Source organism: Myxocyprinus asiaticus, chromosome 32 (genome assembly GCF_019703515.2).
Source record: "Myxocyprinus asiaticus isolate MX2 ecotype Aquarium Trade chromosome 32, UBuf_Myxa_2, whole genome shotgun sequence".
Taxonomy (NCBI): Eukaryota; Metazoa; Chordata; class Actinopteri; order Cypriniformes; family Catostomidae; genus Myxocyprinus; species Myxocyprinus asiaticus.
Window position 1 is genome coordinate 26,747,278 of NC_059375.1, and position 16,193 is coordinate 26,763,470.

Below are 16,193 nucleotides of genomic sequence, written 5' to 3' on the forward strand. Positions count from 1 at the left end.
CTGCTAACAATCACTCATTCTTCTCTCTTCCTGCAGAGTCATGTGGACACATAACGGCAAGAGATGTGGATCCAGACAGATTCAGTCTTTTGAATAACGCACAAACAAAGTCATGACGGAACGGGATGGGCGTTATGATCTGCCCATCGCCCCGGGGCAGGTTTATATTGAAGTGGAATATGATTATGAATACAAGGCTAAAGATAGACTCATCTCCATACGACAAGGAGAATGCTACATGTTGGTCCGTAAAACCAATGAGGACTGGTGGCAGGTTCGTCGGGAGGAGGGCACTAAGGCGTTTTACGTGCCCGCTCAGTATGTCCGGGAGGTCAGACGAGCCCTCATGCCACCGCCCAAACCTCACGCCAAACCTCCCAACGTCTTAGAAATCGGGCCATGCCGATCATCAAACGAAAATCTCAACCAACGCGCTCCCTCAGAAAGGGTGAGCTTTGGGCGCCCACCTCCTTCGACAACACCGTCCCCGTTGCCAGGGCAACAGACTCCGCCTTTGTTGTTGCGGGATACCAATCAGAACACAGGGATGAAGAGCGTTGTTGCTGAGCTGGCTCTGCTTAACAACAATCATCATAACTTTCACCATGGCAACCCTACACTGCCACAAGGACGGGCGGAATCCCCTCCAAGAGAGCAAGGTTTCCAGGGGAAACTCCCAGGTGGGTTGTCGGTGGACACGGATGGGAGCGTGTCACCAGGAAATGAGTTGGAAAAAATGAGAAATGACTCTGAATCTGGAGATGATCTCAGCAACAGCTCTACCGAACACATGCAGGTAAGAATGAGTGACGTTCACCCTCTACTTCTTCCCCTCCCACGCTCGCAAGCATTTTTTTCTCTCCCACTCCCTCCTAAATGCTCTCTCATCATCACTTTCAATGTTGTCATTCTCTGCATTTCCAGCAGTAATGTTTACAGAAATGTTCTCATCTCCTATACATCCCTTGACCATGGTTATCTCATGTTGTAACATACTGTTCCAACAATTACTACAAGGCTAATCCAACATTTCCTCCTCGCACATTCTCCTTCTCCTTCCCTTGGTTTTACCTCTAACATTTAAGGATCCTCTCCACTGTCAGATTAAATTGGAGGCTGTAGTGTTTTCTCTCCTCCTCTTGCATCCATCATTTTCTGTTACGTGATACTCATTTAGCAGGAGAATGTCTTTCCTCTTGTCTAGTGATGCACTGAAATGAAAATATTTGTCAGAAACCGAAAATTCTGGAGACACCGGGCCCGAAACCGAAAACCGAAAATGCTTTATATACTTTATATACTGAATATATACACCGATCAGCCACAACATTAAAACCACCTGCCTGATATTTTGTAGGTCCCCCCTGAGATGCTATTCTTCTCACCACAATTGTACAGAGCGGTTATCTGAGTTACCGTAGACTTTGTCAGTTCAAACCAGTCTGGCCATTCTCTGTTGACCCCTCTCATCAACATTGCATTTCCATCCACAGAACTGCCCCTCACTGGATGTTTTTGGTTTTTGGCACCATTCTGAGTAAATTCTAGAGACTGTTGTGTGTGAAAATCCCAGGAAATCAGCAGTTACAGAAATACTCAAACCAGCCCATCTGGCACCAACAATCATGCTACAGTCCAAATTTACTGAGATCACATTTTTTCCTTATTCTGATGGTTGATGTGAACATTAACTGAAGCTCCTGACCCGTATCTGCATGATTTTATGCACTGCACGATTTTATGCACTGCACTGCTGCCACACGATTGGCTGATTAGATAATCGGGTGGATGAGTGTTGGTGCCAGATGGGCTGGTTTGAGTATTTCTGTAACTGCTGATCTCCTCAACACTCCTTTCACACACAACAGTCTCTAGAATTTACTCAGAATTGTACTAAAAACATCCAGTGAGGGGCAGTTCTGCAGATGGAAACACCTTGTTGATGACAGAGGTCAACAGAGAATGGCCAGACTGTTTCAAACTGACAAAGTCTATGGTAACTCAGATAACCGATCTGTACAATTGTGGTGAGAATAATAGCATCTCAGAATGCTTTTCTGAGATGCGGGTTGACACTGTATTAGGCAGATGGTTTAAATGTTGTGGCTGATCGGTGTATATTTTATTTTTATTAGAATTTGGAACATCCATCCATCCATCAATCATATATGTATGTAAATACTAATATATACAGTATATACTGTAAACTGACTTTTGCCTAACATAAGAAATTATTTACCCTACAAAGTGCTAATAAAAGTAGCCTAATTATGAAAACACATCAAAGTTTTTCTTGTATCTGTCCATCATCCATATTGTTAATATTTTTGTGAGTGGGGAAAAATAAACTGAGTTTATCTGTGACAGTAACTGGGTTTCCATCCAAAATGTTTCACATTTTTAAGCACATTTCTAAAAATTTGACTTAAGAAAATACGAATTATTGCACATTTCCATCCACTATGTAATGTGCGTTAGCTGTCTCATCATAATGGAGCATCTGAATGACGTCTCCATGCTTTGGGGACAGTTTTATTTGCAAGATTGGAGCAAGTATCTAATTTTATTAAATGCATCCACGAGACATCGCAGAATAAGTGTAATATCTGATATAATGTGGGCTGAAATAGCTGCGATGCCCACACACCTCCAGTCTCCGCATACCTGGGAACGCCCGCTCTAAAAACTGTTCTGGAGGATTGTGAGGACCTACTTTATCGACCAGCTGTGGGTTAAACTCTTCCAAATGATGTTCAAAGAATTGTGTGCCAAGGTCTGACCTTTCGGTGGGCTAGTCACATCAAGCTATCGCACACTCATAACACATGCACGAATGGTCAAAACACGTCATCGTTTTGCGAATAAACCGTTTCCATCAATGCGCATTTTAACTAATGCGAAACTCTAGAAAATACACCTCCTCCTAGTGCGTGAAGTTTTAAGCAAATTTAGAATGTTTATTCACATATCAAGCATTTCCATTCAGGATTTCTTATGCACAGTTTCAAAATGTGCATAAAAATAGTTGGATGGAAACCCACCTAGTGTTACTCACTGATCTAGTTTCAGATGAAAAGTGCGAATCTGCCCGTTTGCGCGAGACCACGAGCGGTGGATGCAAAGCGGGTTGAATTGGACTCATGTTGACACTGCTTATTAAGAGTGCAGCTCGGCTCAAACAGTAGGTGAGGATATTTTACCATGATTTGTGATTGTGGCTTAAGCTAAATGCCCTCACAGCTTCTGAATACGCATGGAAAAACACTCTTTATTAATGCGCTTAGGACCCTTTCTAGGCATAGGTGAACTAGGTCGCCTAGGGTGCCACCTGCTGGGAGGGCGCCAAAGAGGAGGCCTCTGCCATACCATCACCCCACCCCCCCACTGGGGGGGCGCCAATAGGGATCTCACCTAGGGCGCCAGAATGGTCTGAAATGGCCCTGAATGAGCTGATATTCAGGAGAACGATCGCTTCATTACTTTTGGGAATGTAGACTTTAATAGGCAACTAGGTAATGCAAATACCAACAGAATGTTAGTTTGCATTTTAAATTTCACCACAGTGTGCTTTCATAATCTCCTTTGAGTGTTTTTGTGCTGTTGCGCTCGTTTGTGTGAACACACAGATACACACACTGTACAGATGCGCATCTCAATTACAAGCACAGTCTTGTCACCATCAATATATATTTAAATATTAGCTGCTATTTACATCTTTTTGCATAAAATTCTGTATTTTCTTCATGTCAGTGTCTCTTACTTGATTTTAAAGTGACAGTTTTTGTTCAAATGTTCGGCTTTTTTTCTCTTTTGGCAGAAATCCGAAAATAGCATTTTCGGCTGCCGAAATTTCGGTGCATCCCTACTCTTGTATTCTGCAGTGGTCATAAGGTCTGATTCAGAAAGTGATTGAGGCCTTATTGAGATTACAACATACACATTGGCCAAATATGACACTGGCTGGGCTTTTTTAGTCTTTTTTTTTTAAATGCTGCTTGCATTGATATACTGTACAATCTCTATACTTTTGCCATTTTTTTTAAGGAGAGACTACCACTTAGTTGACGAAAATATTACATTCACATCAAAAAAGTGCTTTTATTTTATGTGAATTTTATTATTTAATTTAAATGTGAAGTGTGTAATTTCTGTGCAACTAGCTTCATCAAACAGAACTGCTAGAATGATCATTTCCAATCAGATCTCCTGAACACTCCCCCAAGGTTTCATTGGTTGGACAGTCAGATAGTCCCACCCCAAACTTATGTCATTGGTTGAGTCAGCGTTGCTGGGACGGGCTGGCCGTGATAAACAAACAGAACAATATTTTTGAGAGTGCTACAGAGTCCATAACACTCTTTTCCAGTTATCTGTTGTCCAATGTCTGTGTTTCTCTGCCCACTCTAACCTTTTCTTTTTGTTTTTCTGTTTCAAAAGTGGCTTTTTCTTTGCAATTCTTCCCATAAGGCCTGCATCCTTGAGTCTTCTCTTTACTGTTGTACATGAAACTGGTGTTGAGTGGGTAGAATTCAATGAAGCTGTCAGCTGAGGACATGTGAGGCGTCTATTTCTCAAACTAGAGGCTCTGATGTACTTATCCTCTTGTTCAGTTGTACATCTGGCCTTCCACAAACAAGAAACTAAACAATACTTATATACTTTTTAACTACAAATGTTCACTTCCATACATCTCTGTGACGTGTGCTCATGAGAGGGATGACGTAAGCTCGTTGGTAAGGTCACAGGTCACGTGGAGGAGGAGGCAGGAAGCACGTAAGCTCGACCTTACCAACGAGCTTACGTCATCCCTCTTATGAGCGCGCGTCACAGAGATGTATGGAAGCGAACGTTTGTAGTTAAAAAAGTATAGTATATAAGTATTGTTTTGTTTCTAAAAATAATCAATCGTTTGGGTTCAGAAGGATTTTATTTGTTGATTTGAGTCATGTGGATTATTTTGATGCACCCTAAATATACATTTTGGACCGTCAAAAAATGGAGTACATTCACTTGCATTGTCTAAAGGAGGAGGCCTGAAATTAAATCCTAAAAATCTTAAATTCTGTTTTGATGAAGAAAGAAACTCAGATACTTCTTGTATGGCCTGAGGCTGAGTAAATTATCAGCAAATTTTCATTTTTGGGTGAACTATTCCTTTAATATTTCAGTTTAGGAGCCAATTGCTCCAAAGTCATTTTTTAGTCTGGAGCCCTGGAATTTGATTTTTTACTTGCCAGTAATATTCCTTTAATTTTTCTACCCTACTGTGACTTTCTCCATCCTGACTCGGATGCCCCCTCACGACTTTTGAACCGTCAGCTCCTGTGCTTTTAAAGGGTTGGGTTCCAAATCTATTTCCAGAATGGCCTAGAAGGTGGATTTAGAACTCTAATTTCTCACCTTTTTCTTTGCCCCATCTTTATCCTTACCCCCCAAAAGCAGATTTGCACACAGACACATACATCTCTCAATCTTTTTTCTGTCCTCCCCCACCCCTTTTGCTTTTGTGGGGTTTAATTTGTTAGAAGTGTTTCCTTATTTCGTTTTATGATGGGTTCAAAAATGTTTAAATAAGCCAACATAAGACATACACACATCCACGCTTGACTAGGGGATTAGTAGCATTTCACCTTTCTAATAAAATATTATGAATAGCTTTTATAATAGAACTGGCGCTTCTCTAACAGACAGCTGTACAAAATTGAATTCAGCCCCCTCAGTTGGGTGTTTTCCTTTGTGTGAGCAGTCATTGTCTGCAGTCTAGATTATACTTCAGCTTGTATAATGTGTTTCTGTCTCTGTGATTTTGTGTGTACATGAAGTCATTGATTATTCGAATTTAGGCTTGATCTTCTGTCTGCAGACTTATGCAACCGAGGGCTTAGGTTGAAGACATGTTACTATTGTAGTCTTACACATGATGTCCCTGTTTTATTCTTTCCTTCCTAAAATACAGACATCCTTGAGCCCTCTCGGGTTATACACACTTGTTCTCACTAATTCGCACCTGTTTTGAAGACGTTATTATATTCTTTCAGACATTCATTGTTGTTCTCAACAGCATAATGTATTGAATCATTGCTGGTTTTGTTAAGCTTACATTGTGACAAGCTCTGTTGGAACCCAGAAGAGTGTTGAAAGTGTGTGTGTGTTCTGCTTCGGTCCAAATCCTGTAGCTCCTTCCCTGCATTGACAGAAAAGGAGGCCCTGAGCATTCTTATCATTCCTGTCCCAGCACACACACACAGGTTTCAGTGGACTAACCCAATAAAGGCACAGCTCAAAACAGCACAGCTCACCCTAATCTAATATTTACTGAAGTATCAAAGATCTCTCTCTCCCTGTCCTGCTGTCTGATGTTTTTCCTGTCTGTCTGTCTGTCTCTTTCTTTGTCCAAATATGGACCTTTGGCTGAAAGGTTGCAGTTAACATGGTGTAAAATCGATTTGTGTGTGTGTGATGGGGCGAGGGAGGGTCTCGATAAAGGTTCAGTACTCTCATGCACTGTCTATGCATCTCTCTTACCCATTTTGTGTCTCTGTTGTCCATGAGCACAGCGGAGATGTTTTTGGCACAGAATGTGTCCAGTGGGTAAGGTAAGTTTAGCATCACTCTCACACATACTGGGGACATACTGTAGTAGACTTCTAGTGCTTTTATATAAAGGTAATTATAATTAATGTTAATTAGACTAACCCTAAAAAAAAAAAGTTTGCATTTTTAGAAATTATAAAACCATATTAGCTTTATTTATTAATCATTTTTCAAAATGAGGGAGATTTGGTCAAATTTAGCTCAATTTTGGTGAAAATTTTGTCCTTAAACTATAGCAAAGTATGTACACATGCAGAGTATGTAACTGGTTTCCTTGTAATCTGTCTTTGTCTGGCAGTAATGTATATATGAACATGTTTAGGATGTTAATTCACCATGTTAATGTGTTTTTTTTTTTTTTACTTGTTTGTATATTTGGCTTTGATTATTAAGGCCAAGGCTTATTAATCAGTTATTAAGAATTTTATCAATTATTATATCCTTATTATCCAAGATTAATTATTAAATCAGTTATTTTATCCTTATTCAGTTAAGGATAATCTACATGGAAGAATGGAACTCACATTTAACACACAAATACTTCTTTCCATTTTGCATTTGAGTGAAGTGTATTGGTTTGTGCGTGTGGTGTTTTGCTGGTGTAATGAAATCATGGCAATTGACAGCAGCAGTTTTCATTAAGTTACTCACAAACAAATTCCAAATGTTTGGAATGGAATACTAGCATATTGCTACTGTACAGTAAACTGTACTGCCTACTTTAAAAAAAAAAATAGCATGTAAAAGAGTAATGTAGTAAACATAGAAGAGCAAGTTAAAAGTTTTTAAAACATTCATCATGTTATAAAGGCACAATTTTCCCCTCTTTACTATCTTTGCCACCCACTTTTTATCTCCCTAACTCATTTAAATCAATTCAGAGCAATTGCAAGACCTCCTGTAACATTTTGCTGTGAGAAAGACCAAATCGTATGCATGAGAGAGAAAGAGAGAAAAAACCTGTATGCCACTGACTGAACTAAGGTAACCTGTCCCTCACATGAATTTATGACCTTTTGATGATGTAGGACATTATCATAGCACTGGTCCTATAGACCATGAGTGCTTTTGTCAGAGGGATTTTTCCATTCCTCAGTTTGCTGAGCCAAGGTGTGTCAGTAACAATAGTGAACCAGTAGTGTAGAATGATCCAGAGTGATCTACCCACTGTCCACGCACAAACAATCAACCTTCCCACAAATCAAAGTGTTTTACAGTGCTCTCGGTATACCTTACACAGGGGTATGTAAACCGATAAACAGACTAAAAATGTACACATACTGTGCGGTCAGCAAAGGGGAATTCCCTGCAAGTAAATTGATTAAATTATTCACAATAGTATGAGGTGGCGATTTCTTACCAAGTCGGATGAGTTCATTCATACCAAATCGTAAACTCAACAATGACAGAGACGCTTCCCTCGTGTCCTTGTAGTTCATGATGTGCCGTTTGTTCTGTGTTATTCCAAAACTGTGTTTTTGGAACTTTAACCCCTAACACAAACCCCATCCCTAAACCTAACAATAAAGTGTAATACCTTAACATACCCAGAGCGTAAACATATCCATTATTAATGTTAAAAGGTCTGATGTGTAATAGTGACGCATATGTGATTGGTTGATGTATAAGTCGTACATTTCCATACTAATTGGTACGAATTCGCCACCTTGTAGTATTTTGACGAATTCTCATGAGATTAAGGTGACAAATCTTAGCGAAGGAGTAGTCAAATGAATCTCACAAAACCTGTCAAGGACATTTTTGAGTCATATTTCACCCCAACATCAAAAGAAATAAGAAACCATATTTTGCTTAATGAAAAAAAAACCTGTTTTAGGAATATTAAGACTTTTTGCATTGTGACTGTATTTTTATGAGAGTCAAGCACATTCTCCCCACCCCCAATTTTTCATTGCCGTAATGCAAAAAAAATAAAAATAAAAAATAAATAAATCAATCACATTCTCATTTTTTAATTATTTTTTTTTTAATTTATTTTTTTTATGTATGATGGTAGTATTTCTTGTATTGCCTCAAAATCTAAAAGAAATAAGAAAATCATATTTTGCTTAATGAAATTAAGCCTATTTTTTAGCATCAAGACTTTTGCATTTACTAAGCAAAATTTCCCCCAAAATTTTTATTATTACATATTAATATGTACCAACAATCATGCCACAGTCCAAATCACTGAGATCACATTTACTGAAGCTCCTGACCCGTATCGACATGGTTTTATGCACTGCACTGCTGCGACAGGATTGGCTAATGAGATAATCACATGGATGATTGTTGGTGCCAGATGGGCTGGTTTGAGAATTTCTGTAACTGCTGATCTCCTGGGATTTTCACACACAACAGTCTCAAGAATTTATTCAGAATGGTGCCAAAAACAAAAAACATCCAGTGAGCAGCAGTTCTGCGGACGGAAATGCCTTGTTGATGAGAGAGGTCAACAGAGAATGACCAGACTGGTTTGAAATGACAAATTCTAAGGTAACTCAGATAACTGCTCTGTACAATTGTGGTGAGAAGAATAACATCTCGGAATGCTATTCTGAGATGCAGGTTGGTGCTGTTTTGGTGGCACGAGGGGGAGCTACACAATATTAGGCAAGTGGTTTTAATGTTGTGGCTGATCAGTGTGTATATGAGAGAGTAACTCTACAAGGCAAATAACTTCACTGCTTTCTGGACATCACATTTGGCCACAGTGATTTTGTAAGTGTACATTATTTTGTGTCTTCTGTAGCCAGAGCTTTTACTTACAAACGCACTCACTTTCTACCAGCTTTTGTTACTGAGACTCAGTCAAGGCTGAAGGACACAGGAAGTAACTACTGAAGAACCTTTGTCTGCAGAACTTCATCTGACCACTGTCTGTTTGCAATTTCAGTATTGCTGCTTTTGTTTTTATTTGGGTGCCAGTTTGTGTCTGTGTGTGTGAGAGACCTTTGACATTTCAAATTAATACCTTTAATACACAGATAACCCTGTTTTCCCAAAAGCATCTCTGTTTTTGTGATTGTTTGATGTTCAGTGGTTGACCCTTGTTGCCCTCAGTTTGTTTCTGTAAGCTGTGGTTTATAGATGTGCTAATCTCACTATTACATAAAGATGCTTTTGAAATCCCCCAATATCAATAGCATACAGACCTGATGTCAGATCAGTTGGTCACATACTGTAGTGAAGTCCAGTGATCTGGATTGTGTTTAAATTTTTGTCAGAGGCAATTTAATACAGGTTATGGTCATGTAGATCAAGGGTTCTCACCTGGTGGGTCACAGGACAGCGGGGAAGAAACAATGCTAAATTAAAACTGACCATATAAACATGCATAGTTAGGATAGCAACATAAATAGACTTAAAACGCTTCCCATATCTTTTGTTGTTGACAAAGTCAGTATGACTTTCTCCTCTTGGGGCCACTTAACTTGTTTAATCGCGAAGGCCGTGGATGGCCTTGTGTTTTCAATTGTTTACATTCAGCACATGTGTACAGGATCGCTGTATGAAATAACCTGGTCAACCAATACACCATTTAAAAGATCTAAGGCTGCAGATTCCTTCCAATGAAAGTACTGTTCAATCTAAATGACTTTCAGCCGATGATTTCTTATTTTGTGTAAAGAGTGCACAATAGACAACACAACAACAAAGCAGGGAGTCCTTACCTTGTTTGTGTTATAGCAATGTAAAGTTTGATCCAACAATAATGCCATTCATCTGTTTTGACTGCAGTAGTCCATTACACGATATCCATAATGGACTATTGCAGTCCATTATGGATATCGTGCCCAAAAACACGCAAAATTGTATAAAAATCCATAGAACTTCCATTGTTTACATCATGAAATCCGGTAAACACGATGACGTCATCCTTTTTTTTCGACAAACTATGCATGTCTAACGTGCCCTTCGATAAAACAAACCGGATAAATGCATTTAGTAGAGTGTCTGGAACAGAAGTATCGCACCCCTGATGTTTTCTGAATTAAACATAGTTTTAGAAAATATAGGCAAATGTGTTTGGTTAAACAAATCTACCAATAGCACTCTAGAGGGTTGTAATTTAGGAGGACATGTAACCAATGAAATTACAAATACGGCAATATGTGGGTATTGATAGTTCGCATAAATTATCGCATAATTTCATAAGTGAGAACATTCTCATTGGAAGATTCATATACGCATGCTCGCTGTGACACATCTGCAGTCTCCTTGACAATGCTGGCCTTTTCAGAAAGGCACACAGACAAGCAAAATCTCAAGTGGTCTCAGTCTCAGTCAAAGATCACTCTCCCCGTCGCCCAACCCCCCCCCCCCCCACCCCCGGTTCGCTTAGTGTTGAGTGGTTCCAAGTGTTGGATTTAACTTTACCTTTTTTAACTTTACCATTCTGAACAGCACCGTGGCTGAAATGGAATCATTCAGGTTCCTGGGCACTACCATCTCACAGGACCTGAAGAGGGAGACCCACATAGACTCAGTTTTGAAAAAGGCTAAGCAGAGGTTGTACTTCACCACAGGCACTGCTGATACAGTTCTACTCAGCAGTCATTGAGTCTGTCCTCGGCACTTCTATAACTGTCTGGTTTGGTTCAGCTACCAAGTCAGACATCAGAAGACTTCAAAGGATAGTTCGGACTGCTGAGAGGATTATTGGCGCTCCCCTACCCACCGTGCTAGAACTGTACACATCCAGAGTGATGAAAAGGGCTGGTAAAATCACTCTTGACCCATTCATCCAGCACACTTCCTTTTCTAACTGTTACCCTCAGGCCGGCACTATAGAGCACTGAGCACCAGCACGGCCAGGCAGAGTAACAGTTTTTCCTTCAGGCTATCCATCTCATGAACAGTTAAAACTGCCCCCAAATATTTTCCTTTTTGTCAATACAACCACGTGCAGTATTCAATCCATCCATTACTAATATATATATATATATATATATATATATATATATATTTCATTGATATTCTTTAACATATCCTACCTCTTCTTCAATACATTACATTACCTGCACATAACTGTATATCTGTATATAAAATATTCAAACAACATTATTGATCTATTGTATATTTCTCTCTTTATCTTATTTTTTATTTGTCTGTCACTATATGTATATATGTTTAAATGTATGTTTGTATATATGTATACAGTATATGGTTGTATTCTCTTTGCACAGAAAGCTTCTGTCACCATGACAAATTCCTTGTGTGTGTAAGCATACTTGGCAATAAAGCTGATTCTGATTCTGATTCTTCTCTTTTGGTGCTGTTGTGGAAATTGCATATCTTATCAATTCAGAGTCTGAAGTTATAGAACGTGTCTTTAAAGCGCCAGTCGCTACACAAGTTGTAATAAGGGCACCTGCACACTAGAGTTTACAGAACTCTGTGAATTCTTTGATTTTATGGGGAATGATGCATCAGAGCGATGTGGAGGATAAACGCAAGAGTTTTCAAAAGTGATGAAAGTTTAGAATATTTCAACATTTGCTGCAACACACTCTGAAATAGGCATCCGTTGGCCAGTGCAAATTTTAGAGAGGTGCTTTGAGTGCCGTGAGGAATTCAATTAGCTGTACTTCTGTCAAACTGACACTGCTCTTTCCACAACCTCAAAACTGAAATTTTGGAAAGACTTGCTGTGTATTTGAGTTAGTATATAAGCATTTGCCACTAGTCACAAACACACTATTTCCACTCATTTCCTTTTTTGCTCCAAACACAACCCACCCCCCATTTTAAAGCCTCTTATGGTACCTCCGTAAATACGAAGGGGTTGGGGGCAGATAAAAAAAGAACTGGATTAAGGGGAGTGGGACACACATACAATCACTCTCTGTACAAGTAAGCAACAAGATTTCATTAAACTCTGCTATTTTATTTCTATTTCTGTTCTATTTCTGGCTGTGTTTATATTTGGGCTGAACTTGGTCCTCTTTGCTTCAGTCGATTTAGTTTACACCAGGTTCCTGCCCAAAAATGGTCCATGTAAGATCTATTTTACCTCCTTTTACTCCTTTTACACTTTATTGTTCTTTATGGAGAGGTTAATAATATATCTTTCTTCCTCTGTGCACTGTGTGAAGCAATACTGTCTGGTTATGCTATTGGAAAGAAAGAGATGGGTAGATGTTTGTGCCAGTAAGCAGTGGGTGCCCCAAAATGCCCCTTTATTCTTGCACAGAGAGAGTCTATAGAGCTGAAGCAAACACTCAAAGAGCCGCTTGTGTTGTGGTCTGTCCCTCTTACAGGATGTAGTACATTTGCCCATTTTTCCATAAGTCTTGATATGAGACTGAGAGGTGCTTTGACCATGTGAGTGTGTCAAAGATAACTACCGAGAAATCAAAATTGTTTTATGGCTTTTTGTCCATGTCTATTAGCTTTGAGGCCATCTATTACTGTTTTCCATCTATAAGTTGCAGATATAAACAATTTAAATACCACTTCTGGGAAACCACAACAAAAATATGGATGAATCATCTTGCACTCACTCATTTTGTCCATTCAAATCCTCTGTAGAACGAGAATGTCCCGCCCCCTAATACCACCTACTTCTGACTAGAAATACCAAGTAGCAAACCTTATTTCAGGGCTGTGACGTAAACTGAATGCTGTTGGATATTTCAAAGAAGTGTACAAGCACTTCAATATGTCCTGCCCTAACTTCCTGCTTCAATGGGAAATGCGTCAACACAGGAAAGAGAACTGTGCTAGTCAAGCCGTTTCATGGGGTCTTTAATTAGGCCTGCGTATGCAGCATAATCACACGGGAAGTCAGCATGTTGTTTCCAAGAGTTCCAGTACTCTAGGATTGGCCACATTATGCCGACTCACTGACAAGTAATCATGTTTGCATAATCGATTCAGAGTTTGCATTTCTTGCTCTAACATTAACATTACATTTTTACTCCACTGGTGGTTATGTTTAGGTTTGTGGTTTGGGTTGGGGGTACAGTTTATATAATATGCATTTCTTTCTCTTCACTGTATTACATCCTGTACAGCTGGCTTTACAACTCACTTTCGGTGCTCCTTTGAGGACATTATACCCGGAAAAGGGAGCTCACATGTTCCCATATACCCAACAATTTTGGTAAGCACAGACTGATTTTACCTAAATAAAAGTCAACCTACTGTTTCCAATTTCACTGTGAGATTTGTCTGGTGTATGTGCTTGGAATTTCATGCTGTGTCACTGTAATCAATTAAGCACTAACGTATTAAAACTGAAGCCCATACACTTGCTCAGAGGGACCAAAAGCTCATTCATTTTCTGTGACAGTTTTAGATGAACCTACAAAAGAATTGCCAGCAGAAACATTCAGTTTAAACAGAATTAATCGTCTGCTTTTAGCATCAGGTCCTGCTCATTGAATCCAAGTCCACTGCAGGGAAACTGCCTATAGACAGAGAGAATGAGACTGCAGTGGTCTTCTCTTGAAATGACTGACAAAAGCCACATTATTAGAGATTTGACAAGGGGTAAAGAGTCTCCATGCCTTTTTACCATTCAGTTACATCTAAAATACTCTCATCCAGTCTAGTCGGCCAAAGGGCAACAGAAAGAGAATGTCAAAGGAAGAATTTGAGACAGTTGTAAAATGCTGGTGTTTGGTTTAAAATATGTGGGTGGGACAAGGAGTGAGACAGAACAAGAGAGGAAGAGGATGTTTTAGAACACCACATGAGACTCGACAAATTCCTTGTCTTATTAGAAAACATTGCAGGAAGCAGTAATTTTGTGATGTTTAATCTTCACTGCATTGTATTTTGATTTGATTTAAGGGATAGTTCACCCAGAAATGAAAATGAAAACTAAATTCGTAATTCAGTCAATTGCTAGGCAGAGATGTTAGATTGAATGTCACCGTTCACATTCATTTTATTAAAGGGAAAAAAACATCCAATGAAGGTGAAGATTGACTGAGGCTAACATTCTGCTAACATCTCCACGTTCAACGTAAGAAGGAATGTCAAAGGGGTTTGGAACAAAATGAGTGGGAGTGAATGATGACAGAATTTTCATTTTTGAGTGAACTATATACCTTTGAAGCCTCTATTGTTGCTGTTGACCGCAGCAAAGTCCCTTTCAAGGCAAGTCAGTCCTCTTGGTTGCCGGCCGTCATCTTGGGAACGCTCTCGGTCAGCACTCTCCACAAACGGTTGTACAGAAAAAAACAAAACAAAAAGAAATTATTTGAAATTTTTTAGGGGTCACAACATAATTCCCATAGTTCCTTTTCTATTATTCCATAGTTTTGATGACTTTACTATTATTCAAAAATGTGAAAAAAAATAAATAAAAAATAAACAATGAGTAAGTGACCCTAAACTTTTGAACGGTAGTTTAACTATTGTGTTTGAGGATATCTCGTTCACTTGCAACTAACTGCCTCAAATAAAGTGTTCAGGAAACCTGCAGTTCCGTTTGGTGACGCAAGTGGTGCAGAAATGTATTCACCTTTAAAATATCTGTCTGGCTTTTCAAACATAAGAGCTAGATGGTGTACCATCCATCTTTAGGGGGAATGTAAGCTACATGACAGCTAATGCGGAAGCTTTTAGTGAATGCCTCTCTCTCTTCTGCTTTTAGTCACTCTATCTTCCTCCGGTAATTGAATTTTCAAGTCTAGGGTGGAGACGCCTGGGTGCTCTGCAGAGACCTGTCTTATCTGTCTATGCCAAAAATCGGATGTGATACAGAGCACACTGTCACAACCAACTGTCCTTTACCCCTCATTTCCCCACCATCTCTTACTGAGGCACCTAGAATGGAACATTGTTCCCACCATGCTAGAATATTCATTCAGTGCTGTACTGTGCTACAAAGCCAAAATGCAGCAACTATAATTCAATGTTTTTGCATTGTCCAGCCAAATGTTGATTATGAAATAGTTTCACTTTATTTTGAGCCCAATTAATCCAAACCCGTCTCTCACAGAACAGATTTATAGTGTAATAACATACACTGTACAGATTACTGTACAGTGTATGTTATTATTTGTATATTGTTGAGTGTAATTGTGTATAACAGATGTTTAAATTGTGTTGTGTTAATTTGATGTTTTAAGTTGTGTAATTATGTATAACAGATGTTTAAATTGTGTTGTGTTAATTTGATGTTTTAAGTTGTGTAATTATGTATAACAGATGTTTAAATTGTGTTGTGTTAATTTGATGTTTTAAGCTGAGTGTAATTATGTATAACAGATGTTTAAATTGTGTTGTGTTAATTTGATGTTTTAAGTCGAGTTTAATTATGTATAACAGATGTTTAAATTGTGTTGTGTTAATTTGATGTTATTGTAAATTGGTATATGTCTCATCACTGTCACGACTGCTATGTTGATCGGAACTGCACCCAAGAATTTCACACACCATTGCACTTGTGTATATGGCTGTGTGACAATAAAGTGATTTGATTTGATTTGATTTGATTTGATTTCGGTCACAACTTTGGTCATAATTTTGACAAAATATGTAGTTACTGCGTATTTTTTGCCTTTTGCATGTCAGTTACATTCTAAGAACACTGATACATGGCATCATGTGTCTGAATATGTTTATTGTAGAGTTTTTCCTGT

The 16,193-nt window shown here is 38.9% G+C and overlaps 1 protein-coding gene across 6 annotated transcripts in view; it reads left to right on the plus strand.

Annotated features, from left to right (window-relative positions):
* arhgap12b (Rho GTPase activating protein 12b) overlaps positions 1-16,193 on the plus strand; it is a 101,475-nt gene that overhangs the window by 9,259 nt on the left and 76,023 nt on the right. For all 6 annotated transcript variants that reach the window (XM_051666503.1, XM_051666504.1, XM_051666507.1 and 3 more), the window contains exon 2: positions 37-796. In XM_051666503.1, coding sequence (XP_051522463.1) covers positions 113-796 — 684 coding nt within the window. In that variant the 5' untranslated portion in view covers positions 37-112. The remainder of the gene's footprint in view (positions 1-36; positions 797-16,193) is intronic.